The sequence below is a fragment of the Stegodyphus dumicola genome, chromosome X1 (genome assembly GCF_044657685.1).
Source record: "Stegodyphus dumicola isolate Sdum_Otavi_A_Nest chromosome X1, ASM4465768v1".
Lineage (NCBI taxonomy): Eukaryota > Metazoa > Arthropoda > Arachnida > Araneae > Eresidae > Stegodyphus > Stegodyphus dumicola.
The window spans coordinates 200,893,936-200,918,094 of NC_140780.1; the positions used below are offsets into that span (position 1 = coordinate 200,893,936).

At 36.2% G+C, this 24,159-nt stretch overlaps 1 protein-coding gene across 3 annotated transcripts in view; it reads right to left on the bottom strand.

Annotated features, from left to right (window-relative positions):
- The window catches only part of LOC118202595 (rho-related BTB domain-containing protein 1-like), a 102,077-nt gene that overhangs the window by 15,388 nt on the left and 62,530 nt on the right, over positions 1-24,159 (bottom strand). For all 3 annotated transcript variants that reach the window (XM_035374768.2, XM_035374767.2, XM_085808008.1), the window contains 5 exons: positions 18,266-18,321; positions 17,971-18,064; positions 13,224-13,344; positions 12,992-13,110; positions 3,830-4,072 (listed from right to left, as the gene is read on the bottom strand). In XM_035374768.2, the coding sequence (XP_035230659.1) occupies positions 3,830-4,072; positions 12,992-13,110; positions 13,224-13,344; positions 17,971-18,064; positions 18,266-18,321 (633 nt within the window). The remainder of the gene's footprint in view (positions 1-3,829; positions 4,073-12,991; positions 13,111-13,223; positions 13,345-17,970; positions 18,065-18,265; positions 18,322-24,159) is intronic.

Consider the following 24,159-nt stretch of genomic DNA (forward strand, 5'->3'; position numbering starts at 1 on the left):
CATTTAAATTGTTTTTACTTAAAATAATACGAAATTTTCTTAATATTGTATAAGTGTTACAATATAGTTTTTAAATACATTTGTATTCTACTATTTTGAAAAATATTTACAAACAAAACATTTTGCATAAATAGTAACAAACTCTCGAAAGAAGCTAATTAGGGATAATAAGTTATGCAACAGTGAGATCATGCCATAAAAATTCTCAAATCGCTTTAAAATTGTATTCTTTACCTTCCTTTCTTGATAAGTCAAAATCAGACAATATCCCCATGCTGTGGAGATTATACCCCTAATGTCCTTCGTGAAATTTTAAAATATATAAATTGGACTCATATGACATTTTGGGAGAAACGGCGAGCTTTCTTGTGATGATTCAAAAATGTACTAAAAGAAAGAAAAAGTAATTTATTTTATAAATACAATCTACAATTGAATTAACCCAAAAAGGAGCTGTTTCCCATTTTGCATTTTTATTCTGTTTTAAAGAATTGAATACTAACCGCAGAATTTTTCATCTCAACAACGGTTTTCTGGAGGAGGCTATAATAATCCGGAATTATCGTCTAGTGAAATTTAGTTTCTAAACGCACTTGAAACTTGTTTTGTAAAAGCTTTTAGAATATTAACAAATATGGTAGCCTGAAATAAACTCTAGTTTAAAAAGCAATTAAATTAATTAAGCCACTTAATATTTTTCATTGAATTAAAATTTAATTTAAATCTACAAGATTAGTTTTTTTACTGCTCTGGACTTATGGTTTGTAAGCTTTAATACTCAATCATTCTTTTTCTACGTTCAGAATGACTATATTCATTTTCAACCATATTAATCCTAAAATAAAAAGTATTACTCTTGTATAAATTTTAATAATTTAATTAACTGAAAATATTTCGATAGCTTTATTTTTAAACAATGCTTTTGCTTCGGTTTAATAGACATTTCTAATAAGTTCATCAAATAAGTTTTAAAAAGGCACAAGACAATCAAGAATTTGCATATTTTTCAAGTCTTTAGTCTATTGCTAAAATAATGGACTACCCACTTTAAAATGACTTTCATAATGGATTAATTTTAAGGGATTAAGAAAAATATTCATATCATCTTCAGTAATATTTTCATTTCCCCCCCTCTCTATTTGTAAGATGTTGAAAATTTCTAAAACATTTGAAATTCCAGCCAATTCTTTAGATAAAATGATTAAAGAAATATGCTAAGAAAAATGGAAGAAATGGGCTTTTTATGCACAATTACGAGCGAAATGTCAGATAAGGCTATTTCCTTTTTAATAAAAATTTCTAAATTCTTAAAAAGGAATTTTATTTCTCAATGAACCCTAATGGCCCACCTATATGCTCTTATATGCTGCAAATTAAGCAAGAATTTTTCTCTTTAACTGCTTCTTCACTCATTTGGGGGTAAATGGCTCACCGGCTGTAACAGAGTGAACAATGTGTAACCAGCTTAGAAGATTGCATGATAAAAGTCCACAGGACGATGGGCTCATAAAAAGCCCACAGAATAAAATTAGGACTTTTTAAAAGTTTGTAAAGAATAATCATTATGATTAAATGTGAGGTTTCAAGTTACACTGATGGGAAAAAAAATCCCCCAAATAAGAAAAAATGAATGTAAAGTAATGAAATTTTGGCAATAGGTTTGTCCAAGTAACATATTTTATTAAGTTTTTAAGACCACAGGATAATGCAAGCGCGAGAAAAGCCATTTCAAATGTGAAATGCTGGTACATTAATAATCAGTGTAATCGCCAGAATTGTGAATGCACACTGCAAACGTGCATGCATTGTGTCGTACAGGTTCTGGATGTTAGTTTGTGGAATGGAGTTCCATACCTTTTGCACGTGGTCGGTCAACACAGGGACGGTAAATGCTGATTCTGGATGATGCTGGAGTTGTCGTCCAATGATGTCCCATACCTGCTGTAATATAGAAAGATCTGGTGATTTAGCAGGCGAAGACAATATGTCGACACTCTATAGAGCATATTTGGTTACAACAGCGGTACGAGGAAGAGCGTTATGCTATTACAAAACACCCCCTTGAATGCTGTTCATTCATAAATGGCAGCCGAACAGGTTGGATCACCAGACTGACGTACAAATTTACAGTCAGAGTGCTGAGATAATCACGAGAGTGCTTCTGCTGTCATACGAAATTACTCCACAGATCATAAGTCCAGGTATAGGTCCAATGTGTCTAGGCTGGCTGCAGACGCGCACCTGGGTTCCTTCTAACTAACACACAGACGTAACTGGCACCAAGGCAACTGGCTTTCATCAGAAAAAAAAATAGGTCCGCACTCTGTAATCCAATGAGCTCTAGCTTGACATAATTGAGGTCCCAAACGGTAGTGGTTTGGAGTCAGTTAAATGCACGCTCAGGGCGTCTGGCTTGGAGTTATCCTTCAAGTAACCGGATTGTAACAGTTCATTGAAATGCCAACTACAGCTTTAACTTTTGTTGCAGACGCAGCAGGACGCAACCATACGCGGAACACGGCGGTCCTGCCTCTCAATAGTGCCAAGTGGCCGCCCAGAAACCGATATTCTTGAGCCAGTACTTTCCCTTGACTACTGCGGCCAACAATTATTCATAGTGGATGCATTCCTACCAAATCTTTCTGCAATATCGCCGAAAGAATATTCACCTTCTGGTAGCCCTATTACACGAATTCGTTCAAACTCATTCAGATGTTCATAATGGTCTTTTTCATCTTCTTAAAGGCATTCTCGACTAACATCAACTCACTAATGGTAAACAATGCTAAACCTCAATGGTAAATAATGCTCATAAACTTTACAGCGCGTATCTGAAGCAAATCTGATTTACATGTTCATAGTGGCGCTACTAGCGCCACACTTATGCGAATAGCACGAAATTTGAACAGACTTCACCTTTCAGATGTATAAACATGCTTACCAAATTTCGTTTATCTAACACAATTCCTTCTTGGTTTTTCGTCAATGAATAATGATATTAAGTTACGTAAAAGCTGAATAAATTAAATTTAAATAAATTATTTGAAATTTTGTTTTCAATTCACTGCTATAAGTGTATTTCTGACTGCGCACACAAAAAGTTTCATATTCACGATAAGATACTTTTGTATCTTTCTCTGAAACAAAAATTCGACTTTAATTCTTCTTTAATTAAATTCATTACATACAACATTTTCTGAAACTGCTAAAGAATTTATAATGTAATAAAAATTATTCTTTTTGCATGATCAAATTTACGTGCAGTTTGTATTCCTTGCAATTCTACTCGCGCGCACTCATGCACGCACCATGTATGTATATATAATATATAATTAATTCCAGCCGGAGACCAAATTAAAATGTGTTCCATTATTTTAACTTATTATTTAATTAAATTAATTTAAATAATTAATTTATTTATTTACATTTGTTTATGTATTTGCTTTATATAAACTGAAATAAAGGAGAGAATTATTATTTTCTACGTGGCGTATATACATATGGGCTTTTATGTATGTGAGCTTTTTTGGGTGTGGTTATTTGTCGAATGGACAATTACCGCAATGTTTTTTTTTTTTTTTTTTTTTTCTTTCTTTCGCGTTTTTGTCCTGTGCATTTTTGTCTGTTGGGTTTTATCTAGTCACCCACACTAATTATCATGAGGGATTGGAATGAAAGACATCATTCAGATTACGAGTTTGTTTGCGAGTTTGAGAATTTTTTTTCTTTTACTTATTATCGACAATTCGGATATATATCATAGTTCTAACTTTGTTTTTAAAATCTCTTATAAATTGAGTTCGGATGAAACAGGATCAAAATTACGTACCTGGGAAGGCTCTAGAAACCGGAACACGTAATCAGTCAAATTCACTCCTCCCGCTTTCATAGCACTAAGCTCTTTAATGATGTGCACTTCAATTAATGAAATAAAACGTCGTAAGCAAAGTCTATTTGCAAGTTCTAAGATGAGTAAACAGTTCTGAACATTTATGCTCTGTTCAATGCAGTCTGTGTATAAATAGTAAAGACACTGATCAAACGCTTCTTTCGAAACTTCTGGAAAAGGGATCTGAAAAAATAGGAAGCACTTAATTTGGAAAGTATTTATAATATATAGCTCTACATAATTTTGAAAGTAAGTATAATATGTAAGTCGTATTAAAAAGTATTTTAAGTTATTTATTACAGCAGAGCGTAATTACTGAAATATTTACATGCTAGGAATATAAGAAAATTAGTTTTAGGGTCCGTAAACGTTTTGAAATATATTACAAAACTCTGCTCTTTAATGTGATTGTTTCAGCTGTCACAAGAAAGATTTTCCAGCCTTAAACTCTAAAATTTTCTCAAAAAAATATGTATAAATCTACTCATCAGGAAATACATAACAGCAAAGCAATTAGTAAAATCAGCCCCTCCCTAAAAAATGTTAAAATGAGATTTCCGATTGCCAGTCGCGAACTTTCTGATGAATATGATCACTAATAACAAGCTTTCTGAAGAATTTTTTAAATTTCCTGAAACCATCAAAACAGCTGATCATCCTGTTATTAAAATTTCCTGCTTGGGGCTCAGTAAACGATCGCAGCATTCGGTGGTGGTGTATTTAATTATGGCAAAGCACACGAGGGCTATCTGCCTAAGGGGAGGAATGCCTTTCGTGGAGGACTTTCTAAGGGAAACTGGCTCGTATACACGTTACACATGGGGAAAACCACGAAAACGCCCATGCAGCCAGCCCGTTCGCGGGATTCGAACCTCGGACCGAACTACCAGTGTTCAGCGACTTTACCGCTCGGCCGCTGGTGGGCCCGCAGCATTCGGAATCCGCCTTAATCGTTGCCTTACGGGAAACTGGCCGAATACTGAAGTGCGAAAAGTGACACGGTTCCTAAGTACCTTATTAGCAGAAATTCACCATCAGTTTGTTGAAGGCACGCTAATGTCATGTCACGTGAACAAATTAGATTTGGTTGCGGTTCTATTACAGAGTAATTATGATTTTTGATACAGGAGACAGGAAAAAAGAGCAAAGCCCTAGCCGGGATTCGAACCTGTACCTCTCGAATAAACCCCTAATGTGCTACCGTTATACCACGAAGGCATGCTGGAAGAAGGGAGGAAATATCTTATGTACTTCCCCCTTTAAAAAGAGACTGAAGGATTAGAGGGCCCACTTGCCAAATCCTGGTCCAATTACTGTCGACCACCATTTTAGTTCGGACCCCACTGTAAAATCACTAGGTTATTTTGAAGCAGGAGACATGGCAAATGAGCAATGCCTTCTCCGGGACTTTAACCTGGACCTCTCGAATATTCGCCGATTGTGCTACCATTATACCACGAAGGCATGCTAGAAGGAGGGAGAAAATAAATACCTTATACTAGAAAAGGCAGGCTAGATTTGCAAGTTACTCAAGAACCTGGACGTCCAAGAACTTCTGCCGCAGAATAGTTACCTTGCTGATGCTATGATTCAAGACCATCATCTCATTCGACTTATCGGTGTTATTAGGAAATGCACCATCTAAGTGGATAGAGTGCCGAATATATCTTTCATGAGGAACTGGGTTACTGGAAGACAGGTTCATGTTGGGTTTCTAAATAGATCGCATCAGTGACGTTGCCATGAGGGTGCTAGTGGTCCGTGGAAATCAGACACGGGAAAATATGCCGTACGGCCCACTTATTTCCTGTGAAATATTATAGGGTATTATAACATGGATATTCGGAGTAGAAAGTGTAATTGAGATTTATTGGATTATTGCAAAGTTCAATGATTGAACTCATCACTTCTTTTTATCATCACGTAATTAAAGGTAGCAACGAGACGAGACGAACAAGTCAAGAGACGCTGCCTCAAACGGAATGACATTGTTAGGATCGTGCATGCAATCAAGAACAGCCAACTACAAGAGAGCAAAATAACTCTCCGCCTCACACTCCAAATATAGCTGCAAGTTACCATTATCCAAATATACCATTATTCAAAGAAAAAGCACCAACACTACTACTATACTTCCAAGATGCACAACGTGTCTCTAAACTACAAAACAAGCTGCAGGAAATCCTACCTATAGTAAAAGTGCAAACACAAATAAAAAAAGATTATTCCCATCAAGCAAGGAGGTCTGACTATCAGTTGCAACACCAAAAAGGACGTTATCAAATTGGAACACATCATGAAGAACACAGAAAAGGCAGCGGACATGATAAATACTAAAATTCCAAAAATGAGATACCCTAAAATTCGCTATACATCAACTTCCACCAGACACCACAGCCGACGCAGTCATCACCAGGATGACACCAATAACAGCTAGCAAATCAGACTACATCAAGCCTCTCTTCAAGTTAAAAGATCGTAATAACACTATCAAGTGGATCGTCGAATGCAATGCCAAATCCTTTAAAAGAAACATGCAACTTCGCACCATACAATTTGGCTGGTATACCTTTGCAATAACAGAATTCATTGGAGCACGCAGTTGCTTCAGTTGCCACGTACTAAGTTATCACTCAAAAGATTGCACTTACCAACCCCCTGTGCATACTGTGGAGGAAAGCACAATGAAAGAAACTGCCATGCAAATGCACCAAACTATATCAAGTGCGAGCTAAATAACCTACACAACGGCACCACCTACCCATGCGATCACCCTGCCTATAACAGCAAATGCCCATCCTACCAAGAAGTTCTAAGAATCAAGTTCCGTACTCAATACCATGAGTAATCTCCAAAGTATCAACAACACATTGCAAGACAACCACCCAACAACTCCACAGCATAACTTAGCACCTGCTCAGGGAAACAGAGCTCTACAAATAAACTTACAGCGTTCCCGCACAGCAACTGACAACATCATCCAATATATTTCAGAAAACTACCACGACATTCTATTCATCCAAGAACCTTATTGCAATAAAGGATCCATCAGAAATCTTCCTCTAACATGGAACGTATTTACACAGAACAACTCTAATCCAAAACTACCACCAAGAGCAGCAGTCATCGTTCTAAACAAATACCGGACACCAATAGTCATCCACGCTAGCAGAGATGTAGTTTCCATTGCGATCACCACGACAGATGGCGAGTTATTTCTTACCAGCGCCTATGCTTCACCCTCAGAAGATCTGGAGAACAGCCTGCAGGAAGTCAACGCAAGCCTTGCAACTGCAAACACACCACACATTCTCTGCGGAGACTTTAACGTCCATAACAGCATCTGGGGCTACCATCACAGCACACCAAGAGGCACTACAGTGGAGGAATACATCAACCCAAACAACTTGATGATCCGCAACTGTCCAGATGCCCCCCAACCTTTACAACAATAAACGGAAAGGAGTGGCCTAATCTCACCCTCACCAGCCATCACCTCTTCAACATGATTCAAAACAGGACTGTCAAAGACGACATCAGTGTCTCGAACGACCAAATGCATCACATTTGACATTACTCAAGCTCCAGAAAATATTTAAATGATTCGTTTCAGAGTTAACAAGTCAGGTGAGAAAAAATTCCTCATATTTCGTCTTCCAATAACAGATTCCCTCATGCAAAGCATCATGAGTGCCAACAACAAACAAGATCTACAAAAAAGTTTAGATTAATTTATTTTACAAATATAAGGACTCTGCCAGTCCGCCTTCGAACCGAAGACAAAAGACAACAACACTCGCACTAATTGATGGACCAAGGAGCTACGAGCGGCACACCAAAAAACTCGAGCGATACGAAGAAGAATGAAAACCTGATCCACCGACGAAGAGAAAAAAACAGGCCTGGATCACCTAAAATAAGCAAATAGCTCTTTATAAAAAACTGATAATCGAAGCTACACTCAAGTCTTGGAAGAACTTCTGCACTAGAAATAATGATACATACGGACAACTGTACAAAATGGCTACTTCTAAAATATTCAAGCCGACACAAATCCACGCACCCACAGCAACAAAGCAGAATACTAATCATAACATAACTTCATATACCCTAGAAAATATCTTAGACCATGTCTCCCTGCAAGACGACGAGAGTCAAGACACTCCAGCACAGAGGCAAATCAGGAACAATAACAATCCCCCGACCAGACAGTACAGCAGACCTTTCACGAAACACGAACTCCTACTGCACGTGAAAGCCCTAAACAACAAAAAGGCTCCAGGATAGATGGCATCAATAATCAAATTATCAAGATCATCCAGAAGACCAGTCTAGAACTCTTATGAACAATCTAAAACCAGTGTCTTCGTCTGAAATGCTTTCCAGAAAGTTTCAAAAGTTGGCAAATTGTGTTATTCGCAAAAAAGAACTCCAGAGGACCCCCGCTCATACCGCCCCATAAATCTACTCCCAGCATTGGGCAAACTACTCGAAGGTCTACTAATTTACAGGATCAAATTTCATGTTTATCATACTAAGAAGATCAGCAAGCATCAGTATGGCTTTAAACCTCACTGTTCAACCATGATAGACGATTCAATATAGAATTCAATATAGATGATTCAATAGACGCTGCAATTTCTTAGGTCCAAACAAATAAAAGCAATCAACTGCATATAGCCCTTCTCAGCTTGAGCTTACAAAATGCGTTCGACTCTCTCTGGTGGCCTGCCATTAAGCAGGCCTTCAGAGAGATGGACTGCCCAAAAAATCTTTTCGAACTCACCTCAGACTATCTTACTAACAGAAAGAGCTTCATCAACTGTAATAACTCTATAGTCACCCGAAAGCAAACAAGAGGATACCCACAGGGAATCGTGTATGAGTGCGGACCTCTGGAACATCACTTTTAACAAAATCATAGACCACCCCTGGCCTTCGCACACGAAAATAGTAGCATTTGCCGACGACGTGGCATTCACAATTAGCGGTCCGACAAGAGACAATTTACAAGATAACTGTAACCAAACGCTGGACCTTTTCAACACATGCAAACAGATCAAGTTGCAAATTTCTCACACCCAAATCCCAGGCCATAATTTTCCATAAGCCAGGACGCACTATCATCCGCAACCCCATCATCAAAATTGAAAATAATAAAATAAAATGCGTAAAAGGCATCAAATACCCCGGACTAACAATAGATCAAAAGCTTACCTGGATTCAGCACCTTCAAGATAAAAAGATCACAACCTTCAAAATAGCCAAAGCTCTGAAAAGTATGACAGGCTACGCGTGGGGTCTAAACAAGCACATTATGAAGATTCTACTAAAGACAGTTGCTAATAAAATCATCACTTATGGTGCTGCAATATGGGCAATTCCGATGACATTCAGAAAAATAAGAGTCCTCAATTCAATGCAACGACCCTTCTTAATCAACTTTACAAGAGCCTTTAACACTACGTCTACAAATGCAATGCAAATTTTGACAGGAATCCTTCCACTGCCCATCCAAGCAGAAATTGACGTAACAACCGCAACCGTTCTCCAGCTACAGAAACCAGTCACGTTCCAGGATGTACTTTTTCTCCCCACAGATTACGAAACAAAACCTAAGAAATTTCTTACACACTCTGCAGATGGACTCGGCAATCTAGTTTGCAACCTAAAAGATCCACAACCTTCAACACATTATCATGCCTACACAGATGGCACCCAAATCAGTAGCAAAGTTGGATGCGCTGCAACCATCAGAACAGCAACAGGATTGTACAGTGAATGGCAAGGTCATCTGAGAGAACGCAACCGCGTACATCAAGCTGAACTTATTGCCTTTCTCAATAACATCAACATCCTCCTCAGAGCCCCAACAGATAATATACATATCATAACAGACAGTCAACCATCCATTTTCTCAATCACAAGACAGTGCCCTAATTCGCCCATCGCTCATACGATTTAAAACGTCATTAGAAACAACAACAGGAAGTTCGTTCTCTCATGGACCAAGGGTCATAACGACTGCGAGGGAAACGAGAGAGCGGACTGCGAGGGAAAGATGCAGCAAGAAAGCAAGAAGGTGACAGCACTCAAATTCCATGGCCACAATCGGACCTCAAATACAAGATTAAACAGCTGTCACTAGAAAAATGGCAGGGCCAATGGCGAGACGGTCTGCAAAGACGAATGACCTATAGCTTCCTTTAAAAAGTAGACGAAGCATGTACCATCACTTCCTATTTCCTGACTCGATACATCACAGCACACATACTTCCCCACATACTTTTACGAGAGAAATCTGTCAACAACGGACATGTGTGTCTGTGGTGAAAGGGGTGATGCAGATCATTATCTGTTTCATTGTCCGCTGACTTACAGCCATCATATCAAGCATCCTATCAACATCGAAATTGAATTTAAAAGATTCCTCATTAAGCATCAAAACATCCCCAGCAATATTATGGCAATTATCGACAAACTCCATCAGTACGGACTTGACTTATGCCAGCCATTACTACCTTCAAGACCACAGAGACATCGCCAGCTAGTAAAAAGAAAGAAGTCATTCATCAAGGGAATGCCTTCAGTTTCTGCAATACACACCTAAAATGCGAATGAACCGACTTTGAACCCATAAATCAAACCACAAAACAAAAGTGTACATGTTCCAACGAACTGGACTAGAACCTGACCTTTGAACTACTAGTGCACATAATTCAACGAACTGAACTTTGAACCCTCGACTACATACCCATACACAAACACAATACCAAAGCACCAACCTCATAAATATGTAATTCTCTCAATGCACACTGCTTTTTGTATTTTGTATTTTTGTATTCTCATACCGTATTTCGTAGTCTGTTAGCTTTTCAAATTATGGATTTAATTTAATTACTATGCTTATTTACATAACCAATTCCCAATACCCTGTCAAATTATCTTTCTGTGCACAAGTACCATAAGCCCACAAATGAAATGTAACCTTATGTAACTATTGTCGTATTCTGCAAAATGCAGCCTTTTAATAGTATCCAACAAAGACCCAAAGCTTGGCACTGATATACCCATGGGGGTGCAGTTCTCTAGTTAGTTAATATATGCGGGCTATACCTTTTTTGCCAATGACGATGTCGTGATGTCCCCTGTAACTGTAACTGCAAAGTTCACTATGGTAATTTGTCTAAGGGGCCGGGATGTCTTCGTGAAGGAATAATTCTCCGCGAAAGGCTTAAACATGGAAAACGGCTAATATTCACGTTATGAAAGGGTTACTGGCTCGTATTCACGTCATACCTGCGTGAATACAACGTTACATACTCTATGTTACTCATAAGGTTATAAGGTATTTCTCCCACCTTCTTGGCGTGTCTTCGTGCTGTAGTGGTTCTGCCCGCTGGGTCGATATCCAGAGGTCCGTGGTTCGATTCCCGGCAAAGGCGTTTGCTGATTTTTCATTATTCCTGCTATAAAAATATCCTAATGTCTCTACAGTGGCGCCCGAACTAAAAGGGTGTTGGATGATGATTCTCCATACCCAGGATTTGGCAATTGGGTCCCTTGAAATCCCAGTCGCCCTTTAAAAGGGGGAGTATATAAAGTATTTCTCCCTTCTTCTTGGCGTATCTTAGTGGTGTAGTGGTTCTGCACGCTGGGCCGGTATTTCAGAGGTCCACGGTTCGATTCTCGGCGAAGGCATTTGCTAATTTTTCATCTTGCCTGCTTCCAAAAAAATCCTAATGTCTGTACAAGGTAAACTGCCGTAAACATAGATAACCAGCACACGTTGTTTGGATTGAAATTAAAGTCTAAATACCAGTATTCAGCCATCTATATCCCCTCGATCACTGATGAGGTGAAGAATCACGAGGTGTCGAACTGTTGATACGAAACTCGATTAAGGACAGGACTGTTTTCATACTGGACAGAATATTTAAACAAATTACAAGGAGACTTCAATAGCTTCACTTTTTCGCAGTATCTTCTTTATTCCATCAAAACTTTTAAAGGTAAAATATGAACAACAATAAAATTATGAAATTTATGACATAAATAAGGAAAAATTCTTCACTGAGAGAGAAATATTTCGAAGTTTAATTTCTGTTACTACTTGAGGAGACGAAACCCAGAGGTGGAAGGACGGACTCTAAGGAATATTCTTAAGTAAAAGAAAAGAGAATTTTCTGGGTTTGTTTGGGGCAGGCTTAGGCAGACTTAATACTGTTACAAATTTTGTACATAGATAAGTAATTTTAGTGGAATTATAAGTAAAATTGTTGTATTTCTTTTGTAATATAAAATATGAAAAATCTAAACAGACGAGCTATGCCGGAAAAGTAAAACTAGAGGGGCAAGTTCATTTAACATTGAGTAAATGGATATCTCTAATTTAGCAAGATATCGCCTAGCTGACAACGGTTTTGTAAACTTATTTTGCTACCAAATTTGGTGATAAATCTCCCAAAATTGTCAAATTTGGCGGTCATTTGGTGATATTTTGGTGCGGTCCCTGTATCATCGGAATGGGTATTGTAATTCAATGAATGTAATTGATAACTATGTTAGCTGCAACCGTAATTCGACCGTTATGTTGCTTTCCAGTAATTTCGAGAAGCAGAAAGTACTAGAAATATCTCTGCGGTAGTTGAAAACTATATAAGGCCCGAAGAGAGCACCTGCGCTGAGTTATTGTTGTTGCAAGTTATTAGTTCAATGTAAACTGAGTTATTAGTTCAGCGTAAGCAGCGTACGAGCATTTCTATGGGAAATTACAGAACTTTGAAATGTTTCATTTGACAAAAATAAATTTATTAACCTATCATCGGACCTGTGTGCATTCAATCTATTACAAACCTGTACGCACGCAATAATATTTTAAGCAGATTACTGATTTAAGTCTTTTGAAATGTCAGTTTTCAATCAAACACTAAATTTTATAAAGATTATATTATTTTATAAATCTTATAAATTTTTAAAAAGAATTCCTTTAAACGTTAAGATAGATTATACATAATTTATGATATCTCAACTCTGCGAGCAGTTAAGAATTAGAAGTTGAGCAGTTGAGAACTCTTAATTTATGAGAAAATTCAAACTCACAACTTCAGCTGAACTCTCGCGAAAATCTCCACCAAACATGGCTGCCATAACATCGCATCGGGCCATCAAAAGAGAACGGTGAGCAATGCATTTTCCATTATCAACTTTAAAAGTAACGTCTGTAAGATAAAATGTATTTGCCAACAAAATTAATAAAACTCAAATAAGTAAAGATTAACTTTGCAAAAACAGCTCTCTAGCTGCATTTTCCCAGATGCTGAAATAGTCTTACCTGCAAACCTTTGTTTCTGTAGACCTAATTTTTCCAAGTTGGAGCTCATCTTTCTGATGTGCATTTTTTGTGATTCCAATTTTGTACAATTATCATTCTCCTCTAGAGCTGTTAAAAAGGTCTGTTGAAAAAAAGAAAATAATTTTATTTTACATGTGATCTGAGTTTTGCACTAGGAAGGAAACTTTAAATTTCTGAATAAAATTTTTGTGAATGTGCTGTAGAAGTTTATTAACTCTTCGAACTCTGAAAGCATACTTTCAGAAAAACTTTCAAATTTATAAAACACACATGTCACATTAAACTCAATATTTTTCTGGCTGTTTAGCTGAAAATTTATGAGAATGCTTTTAAGAGGTTTATTATTGTTATTTACGTGTTCCACGCTAAGGCACTACACGGAAGGGAGGGATGCCTTCGTGAAGAACTTTCTAAGGGAAACTGGTTCGCATTAACACGTTACACATTGGAAAAGCCACAAAGACGCTCATGCAGCCAGCCCGTTCACGGGATTCGAACCTCAGACCGAACTACCAGTATTCAGGGAATTTACCGCTCGGCCGCTGGTTGGCATTTTTAATAGGTTCAACTTCTGGAATTGGAAGTTTCAGAGCCTTTCGTAAGGCTTTAGGGAAAAGGAAAATAAATAAATAAGTAAAATGATAAATAATTGACAAATACAATTTAGTTATATGTAAAAAAATAAAAAAAATGATTAAGCTAATTACAAATTGTTCATTATTAAAGTAAAATCCGACTAAAGTTATAATTTCACTCAAAAATTTAGAAGTGCCGAAGCCGGGCTACGGTGAGCTCCGGCTAAATTTAAGCCCTGGTTTTTAATAAAATTGTAACTAATTTATTCTGTTGTTGAAACTTAGTGTATGATATTTTAACCTATTTAATAGATCAGGGACTGCGACCATAAGTAAAGGCCTGGCAGGACATCTGTGACCTTAAGTCAAGACATTGCAGACCTATTCTCTGTCTTTTTAAGCATTTGTCTTCCCTTCCAGAGACATTGTTGCCATTTTCAACTTTTGTACATCAATAATCCGTGTTACAGTTTACTACGTCAATTATTAGGCCACAGGGGTACTAATTATATTTTCATAATTTTTGGAATTTCAAGCAGCAAATAACACAATAAAAAATGTACGCACGCTGTAAAGAAACGAAATTTTATTCGAAAGTTAAATACTGGCATAACATTTTCATTTCAAGTACTCGTGATAGATGTTGATGATAGAATGTTGTAATGTTTGTGACGACAATCTAATGAGAGCGAGAGTGAATTATAAAGTAAAAAATCTGATGTGTACATCACATGACTTCCTTGTACGGAATATTAAATTATACGCATTTTATCTTGCATTTCATTTAAACTTATTGGATTGAATTAAATCTACTTCGCCGACAGTGCATAAACCACAATAGAATAAATGCATTCTTTAAAATTCACTCTAGTATATGTTTACCATAGCGACACTCTGGCGCTCGATTCACTTAACAGTAAATATATTTCTTTCTTATTATAACTCATAATGCACAAAATTTATATCATTTAAAGAATAGAATTATCTAATCGTTGCCACATGTTCTATTCAAATACTATAATAAAGCTAGAATGATGTATAAAATAAATAAAGCAAATAAAACAAAAAAGAAACAGTTTTTCACAGACGATTGAGTATTTCTCATTTAATTAATTCAGTTCTCACTTCGCGGGAAGGCAAAAATACATTAAAACTCAAAATCTCTATATTAAAAATTACGAAGTAAATCTTAAACACTTATTTCCTCGAAAAAATTCTAGAAAGAATTAAGCATGATTTAATTGGCAATAATAAATGAATGCGTTATCTTTGTTGTTGCGAAGCTACGTTTCTCTAGATTGGCAACAAATCCACTAGTGTGCTGTTTCAAATGTAAACAAACAATAGCCGTCATCAAGAAAAGGATTAGACTTAGCGGCACTTAAACTACTTTAAAATTGTTGATAATTCTAAAAATATTGCATAGAGATTTATTAAAGGCATAAAAACCTTAACCGGAAGATAAAAAGAACATAATACAATCATTTTTAAAGCAAAAAATGTACAATTTACAAACATATAAACTGAGTAAAGAAACTGAGATCACTGAGCCGGGTAACAGAGTGGATCTACATGTTATAGCAGTCCTATATACAAAATTTCAACGTTCTGAGGCTACTCGTTTTTGAGTTATGCGATATACGTTCGTAGAGACGCCAAGAAATATTCTCTTCAGAATTAATTTTAAAGCAGTTTTATAATTTTTTTGAAGGAAAAGAGTATTTTATTCTCTGTCCTTACGTACAGATATCACGCAAAAACAACGTTAAATTGCATTCGATAGCGGTCAAAATGGATATTTTCGTTGAAATATGCCGCCTGAAACTTTTCGCGATTACAATACTTCCTTTTTACTTCGTACAAGGAAGTAAAAAAAGTAAAGAATGAAGAACCGTAGTAGGAAGTCGTAATACAGTTTTGGGTTGCATTTTGATTAAATAAAAAGTTAGCCGTGTCATGAAAACAAGAATAGTAAATTCAATATTGATTAAGGCAGCTATTTTAAAATATCGTGAACTTTTATGATGGTGAGTATATCGAGGCTGTTATTCAAAGCTCCCGTGCTTTTATCAATATTGAGAAAATGATGATAATTTTCAAATTCATATCCAAGAAAAGAAAGTTAGAATGCTATACTATGGGAAGTAACTGAAAATGATAAGGACAGGCAATACGGGAAAACGCGTTTCAAATCAAACGATGTCCTGATAGGAAAGAAACAAAGTGAACTACAAAGAAACTAAGATCAGAAGAAGAAATAACATAAACTGGGTAAAAAACTGAAAATAAGTAGACAATAACACCCTAAATAATGACTCTATGGATCAATATGGATTTATTGAATTATGATTAAAGCACACTGCCTAAAATCTTGAGAAACTGCAGCAAGGGAAAACATGGTTAAGAGAGAAGACAAAAGACATTTACGAGTGGCATATATAAAAATCTCTCTCTACATATTATATATGTATATGGATTTTATAAGTATTTCAAGAGTCATGGAAAAAGCGTCCAACTTTCTTTAGACCATGCAAACGACCGAGTTTTGATTCGGAAGATGCTTACAAGTTAAGGCGTGTTCAGGAACGCAGAACGAGAAGTGATCTTTTCAAAAAAGCATTTCATTTCTATCAGTTTTATTCGCCTTCATGAACCTTTGTTAAGTTGTGTCAGTCTGTCAGTCTAAACACGGAATCAGGTAAATGACGCTGATACTTTCTTCTCAAGTGGAATTCTGTATTTATTACTATAGAAGATACTGGGCATCAACCTGCAGCAGTAACTAAAGACTTGCTCAAGGATGCAAGGCATGGGCCCAGATGTGTCTTGCAATTTTAAGGCAAAATAGATTTGGAAGTATAACAACGAATTTTTACCAAAAGGTCGGGCCACAGAATTGCGAGAAATATACTGATTAAGGTAATGACAGCTTTAGCATTCTTAAGTTCAGAGGTAAAGCGTGAAACAGAAGTGCAGGATTAAGCGGATACAAGGATCTTGAGAACCGATCTTTGTGGAGGTTAGATAATAAGACAAAAAATATAAATATTTGTCCATATTATGTAGGTTTTTTTTAAACTTAATTGGAAATAATGACTTCAAGATAATAGAAAAAACTAATTGATAATTACACATTACCCAAAATTTATTTCTACTGAGTACAGGAAAAACCTCAATGAACAAAACAGGGATTCTTTATTTTTCACTCAGTGGAAGAGAAACAATTCTTGTTTTTTCACCACAAATGAAAAAAAAAAAAAAAAAAAAAAAACTTGTTTCTGTCTTTAAGAGGATGAGATATTAAATATAAGGTGATTTTTTGTAACTCATGTACTCAACAACCTTCTTCATTCTCTGTAAAACATTCAATTCTTTTCTTTTAACTTTAAAATAATTTATTATACAGGGTGTATCAGTACAGCGGTGACAAACTTTTAGGAGAGCTAGAGTACACCTAGACGATGGAAAATCACATAGCATTGCATAGTCGGAAAAGCTTTCCTGACGCGGTAGTGACGACGCAAACAGTAAGATAAAATATGTTTTATTATGTTTAGTACAGCAGAAAATACAAATGAGAACAGAAACAAACAATGATTATCATTAAAGAAGGTGTTCGAAATTACGACCTTGGACCGTGATGCAGGTCTCTGGCGCATGGAAGATCGTATGGAAGATGCATGACGCAAGATTTCTGCATCACGGTCCAGGTCGTAATTTCGAACACATTTCTTTGATGATGATCGTTGTCTCTTTATGTTGTTTTTTCTTTGTTTTTGTTGTACTCAGAATAATAAACATGTTTTCTCACCCCGTTCATGTCCTTTCTTTCTTGACTTTTGTGTTGTCACTACGGCGTCAGGAAAGCGTTTTCGACCATGCATTCTTATGTGATTTCCCATCGTCTAAGTGTATCTCCCTGAAATTTTGTCACCGGTGTACTGATACACCCTGTATAATATACCAAATTTACAGTGACATTCTGCATTCTCTTTATGGCTTTAGCACTCTTCTTCAAGAGATCTTTTTATTAATGAGTAGCGACATAGAATAATCCTATAGGGTATGGAATAATCAGAAATTACTTATTTTAAACCATTTTTTAAGCCTCATGTAAAGAACTTAATGATATATCAGTCAAAATATCTTACCTGAAATTCTTCAACATTTGTAATATTTGCAATTTCTTTCAATTCAGCTATTTCATTATACGCTATCGTGTTCGAGTTGTCACAGTATACAAATCTGAAATATGAAAGGTTTATTGAAAGAATGTGAACGTACTGTATTTATATAGTATCATCTTATTATTATTTCATTATTTAGTATTTATTAAATACATTATTACTGTGTTAGCATAACTGCTCATTGACTATATTTGCCAATTATACTTCATAAACTGAATCATATCTTTGTAAAATTAGATATTAATCTAAAATATTTTACCTCAGGAAACTCAGAATCGAACGAGAAGAGAAATTTTGAAAAGTGGTCAGTGTCACCTGTTAAAGAAAACAGATTTCATAAAATGAATGTTTTTTTCCTAACGTGAACAAATTCGTAATACAAAATACAATGTTTTGCTTATTAATTTATACACTCTCGAGCATAAAACGAAGACTTGTTGTTCGTCACTGTTCTTATACAAGCTGGCTAAATTCAGATAATCTTTGATATCTCATCTTTTCCTTTTACAGAGAGCGATTTCCTTAACAAAAGGTTCCTCAATTTTTGTAAAAAAGACGAATCAAAATAGTTATTCTGCAGCAAAATTTTACAATAATTTATCTCATTTTAAATTTTATCTTAACAGGAATTCTATAACAATTTACCGCACTTTTTAGTTTTATCTTTATAACGATTCGACAGCGATGTTTTTCAATTGTAATCCCAGCATGGCTAAAATTTTATGAATCTCAGCTATGTATCCGGAAAATTTTGCATAGATATAGAGTTGTTCATTTTGATATATTTTTTCTTCGAATGGCCTACATTAATTCAAACTTCTGACTATGACGTTCTTAAGTCTACTAAGTACAATCATAAAATTTCTGCTCAGAAACACTACGTCAGCATTTAAAAGAACGGAAAGAATTTAATGAACTCCTTACCTAGTATCGTTTTCAGTGATGAAAGATAAATTAATAACTCTTAGAAAAATATGATAAATGGATCTTATAATAATGCGAAACTGCGCGCTCAGGTATTATTAATAATCCTGGAAACAGGTGCAAGAAGACGTCTTTAACCTGTACAATGATAAGAGAATGCGATTGAAAATTTCTAAGTGAACATTTTTAATTTCTAAGGACATCTCGAAGCCCAATCCTGAAGAAATTTTGACGTATGGTATTTATATAGCATTCTCATGTATTTTATATATCGAAATCCCTCCCCAAATAACTTCTTAAATGGTGGCAGATTTAAAAATGTATGTATTTTCGCTCATCTGGCAAACTATGATTTCCCAAATTTGAGAGATCTTTTTCCTGGCAAAATTGCGCAAGTGAGCTACAGCCTATTAATATGGAGTTATTTGATCATTTAAAATGAAATATTAGATGAATATTAAATTACGATATTTAAGCGCAATGAACGCAGTGAGTGTTTTTTAACATATATATTTTACTATGCTTCACTTACTTCACAGATTTAGCGAATGGATTAGTTGTATGTTTTCGTTTTCGTGGTTCTCTCCTTGTGTAACATGAATACGAGACAGTTTCCCATAGAACCTTTCACGATGGCATTGCCTTAAGCAGATAGCTCACGTGTCCTTCGTCCTAAGTAAATAAACTAACATAATCACATATTTAGATCCCTTAATATTTTAAAATTTGTCTGAATTTTCATTTGTTGGTTTGAAGCCAGAAATATTTATGAAACAGAATATTTTGCATCTTTTTTATTAATACGTCGGACAAATTTGCAAATCAATTCAAGTATTAAAGTGGCTTCAAAAGCAATATATAACTGCCTTGAAAACCAAGATATGTATTACAAGGTGAAAACAAAAGCTGTATGGTCTACTGCTCATTACCCAAATCAGTGAGTAAAGATACTGTTGAAGGATGAAATGCAACATCACACCTAATAATTTTCAAATTACATATTTATCTGATGTTTGTGCAGCTAGAGAATTTTACCATGGTTGTAAAAGTTTTAGTTTTCATGCCTTAGAAGCACAAAACAAATAGTTTCGAGCATCGAAATGCTGAAATGTGTATCTGTTCGCGCAAAAATCAAATCAACATAAGAGAGGGAAACTTTTTCATTTTTGGAATAATTTGCCCGAGCACTGGACCAGTACAGACGATAGTTTACCTGGGGATGTTAAAAAGCTACTCTTATAAAAAGTGTAAGCAATTATAAAACAAATGCAATGAATTCTGCCTTGGAAACAACTTTCCTAAATAGATTTCATCTGAGACCAATAACTTTTAGAACAGGAATAAATATCGGTATTGATAATATTACATTACTACAAAACGATCATTCCCCGAGTCGATCGAGACCATTAAATTGTACCAAGGTAACCACCAAAATATCTAATTTTGCTAGGAGGTCCAGTAATATTAAATTAAGATAACTGCCAAAGCAAAAAGTAAAAGCATTAAATTTAGAAACACGAATTAACAGTTTGTCACAAAGAGATTTGGAAGAAAGGTATGAAATATGGTTCATTACTTAAGAGGATAAAGCTACTTTAGAAAACAAAATTATTGGTACCCCTTTAGCGACAGAATTCAACATCTGATTTTCTTATGCACTCAGGCCCTGGGATTATCACGGCTAGCAACATTACCTTCATGATCGTTACAGAAACTATGTTACTATTCTACTTCTGTTCAATACAGGATAAGGATTCCAGTTTATGTGCCTGAAAAAGTGTACCCGTTCACCTGACTCACCAAGAAACGCTTGTCTTCCGGTGAGGAATTCAGGCAACAGACATAAAGATGTCAGCTCCTCTGCATGTTTAACATAAGAAAGGTTCAGTGGAGTTGGTCGGTCACTTTTAATATTAACTTGCGTGGGTCAGATTAATGTTTTCAGGCAGCTGTGAAGTATTAAGTGCGAAAAACGCACTTTTCGCCAGAGAGGTGAGAAAATTCGTGATAGGAGGAATGGGACCCTAACCAACAATCTTTTGAAGGTCGGAAACTAACATCTGCATTACCTCCACTTTGCCAGCACTTATGCTAGGAAAAGGAAATTATACTTTTCACTCATGGTATCAGATGATTAGATTTGTGGTTCTGAGTCCTACGGCAAGCCTTTTTGTAGGTTTGCATTTCTTATATTTTTTAGCAGATTCAGGAATACATATAGGAAACTTGTGATATTATTGTTAAAAAGTAAACTTGTGATTTCCTGTAGCTCTTCAGAGGTATTCAAGTTTCTTTTCTTTTCTTTCAATTTGCCGCTTTTGGTACTTTTTTTTTCATTTGAAGTTCTTCAGTTTGGAAATTAGTGAGTGCCGGAAATTCTTCATTCTTGAAGCGGATAATAGGTTTTTTGAAACTTTTCGGTAATTTTTTTGGATTTTTTCTGCATATTGGATAGCCGTGGAAAAAAACTAACATGTTCTTCTTGGTAAAATATGAAGAATCCGCTCACAGTTTGAACTTAGGTATTCCAAACCTCATTTGACACACCTTTTATTTAATCCAGTTAATATTCTCATTCGCAACAAGGAGTGGTGTTATTTTCCCTCTTTGCAAATTGAGGAACTTCAGTTCCGTCATAATTCTGCTCGTGTTTTCTTTTACTTCCGAAGCTAATAGAAGTAGATCGGTCATTTTGAGCGATTTCTATTGGTTCCTCGTAGTCGCGAACAATTCAACAATTAGCTCTTAAAATGCTCTGGCAATACTGTATTTTTAGTTTTATGTTTAGGACATTAAAAAAAAACTACAGGAAGAAATGCGCCATGTTTTCGTATTGAGGTGGATTTCCTGTTTTATTTTGACTACTTATTCCATTCTTACGCTTTTTACAGGAGAACCGACTGAGTAAAAGAAATTCAGGTAGAGTCGCGCAACACTCATTGTCTGCTGATCACCTGGGGGGATTTCTCTTCGCAGGGTGTTAATTTGCTGATCACCTTTGTCATTTCTATTCGGAGGGTGTTACACTGCTGATCACCTGGGTGATTTCTATTCACTATCATCAGATTTTCATCTCTTCCGTGGGAATTTTCTTATTTCTTTTCCAATCTTGGGGGGGGGATAATATATTTTCTGTTGCTTTGTTGTTAGATGTATTTAGTAAGGTTGCGGATAGACCTTGGGATCATCCTGAAGACTACTCAGCACTTTTCGAGCTGCATATTAATTGAGTTGCGTCATTAGATATTAAAATTTTTTCTATTCCGTATCTTCGGGGTTATTACATTTTACCTGAACAGTGCTTCCTGTCAGATATTTATTGGCTAGAAGTTTGGGAATTCGCCATCACTATTTAATTTTTCGAAATCATGAGTGCAAAGACCTTCTTTGCTGTTGGGAATTTATAGAATTGTCCGTATCACTGGGGTATTGGTGTCCTGAATAAGGACATAATCGATGTGCCTAAAGCCGAAGGTAAAACATTTTCCAAGGTAAAGGCAAAGTCACGGAAAAAATTCGTTACTCTAACGTTGAAGGTGACCGTTTGAAATTGAATAATGCCGTTTATACGGTTTCAAGCTTATGTTTATAAACACTAACCTCTGTGACATCACCTTCAGTACCAGTGACAAATAGAAAATGCAGAATTCCAAAATATATAATCAAAATGAATATATTTAAAGTTTAATATTAAATCGAAATATTGTATTTACTCTGCTAACAATTCTGGCAAACTACTAAAACGTTTATTTTAAAAAATATATAAAAAGCTGGTTGCCAAGCCTGCTTCTTCCTAGGTGTAGAAACGGCGACTTAGAGTTTTTCTCTCCCTACCCCACGTGCAATGTCCAGATTTTAACCAAGGATTCTATCTCAGATTCCTCCATAGAACTGTTTCGAAAAGGCAGCGAGTAAGAACATAGAAAGTTTTGGTAGAACAAAAGACTTACACCGAATCCTGTACATTTATGAATGGCTGTCGGCCTGCCAAAATCAAACGCTTATGATTCCCCAATTTGTTGGTGATATCTTTTATTTGAACCGTTACCTCTGTTCCTATAAAGGTTATATGAGAAAAGACGGCTTTCTAGGTGTCTTAGAATAATGCAGATATTCTTCTCATGTTACGTTACGTACAGCTGTGTTGTATGAGGTAAGACCAGTTTTTATCCCCCTTAGTATCCGTTCAGGAAATTTTCTTCAATTTTTAATACGGCTTTTACTGATAATTTCCCCAGAAATCAATGCTTAGATTTTTGGTGCCACACTTAATAATAAATGCATTTATGGTTTATACACTGAAGAGAAAAAAACATTATGACCATCTACGCAATAATGCGTTGCGCGACCTTCATCCTGCAAAACAGCTACAACTCGTCTTGGCATTTATGTAACAAGTTCTTGATAGCTGACTGGAGACATGTTGTATCATCTAAGCAGAGGTCACGCGAAGTCCAGATATTCCGACATGGTAGTATTTGCGCTTTGAGCTGCCGCTGCATGACATCCCAAATGTCAGTCCCAACGAATAATCTATCGGATTAAGATCCAGCGAGTTAGGTGGGCAAGACATTAACCGGAATTCATCCTTATGCGTCTCAAATCACTCGAAAACAATTGAGCCTTTTGACATGGGGCGTTGTCCTGCTCGAAGATTCCATTTCCAGTTGGGAAGACAAACGCCATGTAAGGGTGCAACTGACACGCCATTAAGTTCAGATAGTCCGCAGCTTCCATGTTCTGTTCTACCACAACTAAGGGTCCCAGAGTGCTTATGAGATGTTCCCAAAGCCTAATACCGCCACCATCAGCCTGCGTATGACCTGCTGTATAGGGGGGCAAATGTTTGCCTGGAAGACGGCGTATCCTGACACTACCACCGACTTGATAAATGAGAAATCGTAATTCATGTGACTAAACAATTGTCTTCCACTTATCCATGGTCCAGTCTCTATGTTCACATTGTTGGCAGATATAGTGTGAACGGATGAGTTATGGTTTCGCCGTATGAAATGTATAATAGGTAGAACACCCATTATTGGGCACTGGGAAAATCCCTCATGTTCTGCCGGCGTTCGACATCAAATACGGTTTTCGATTAATGTTTGGTGTGGAATTTATAATAACAGGCTAATCAGCCCAATATTTTACCAGAGTACGTTAACGGCCACACGATATTTAGAGCTTCTGCAAGATATAGTACCCGATTTTGCTTCAACTCTCGAATGG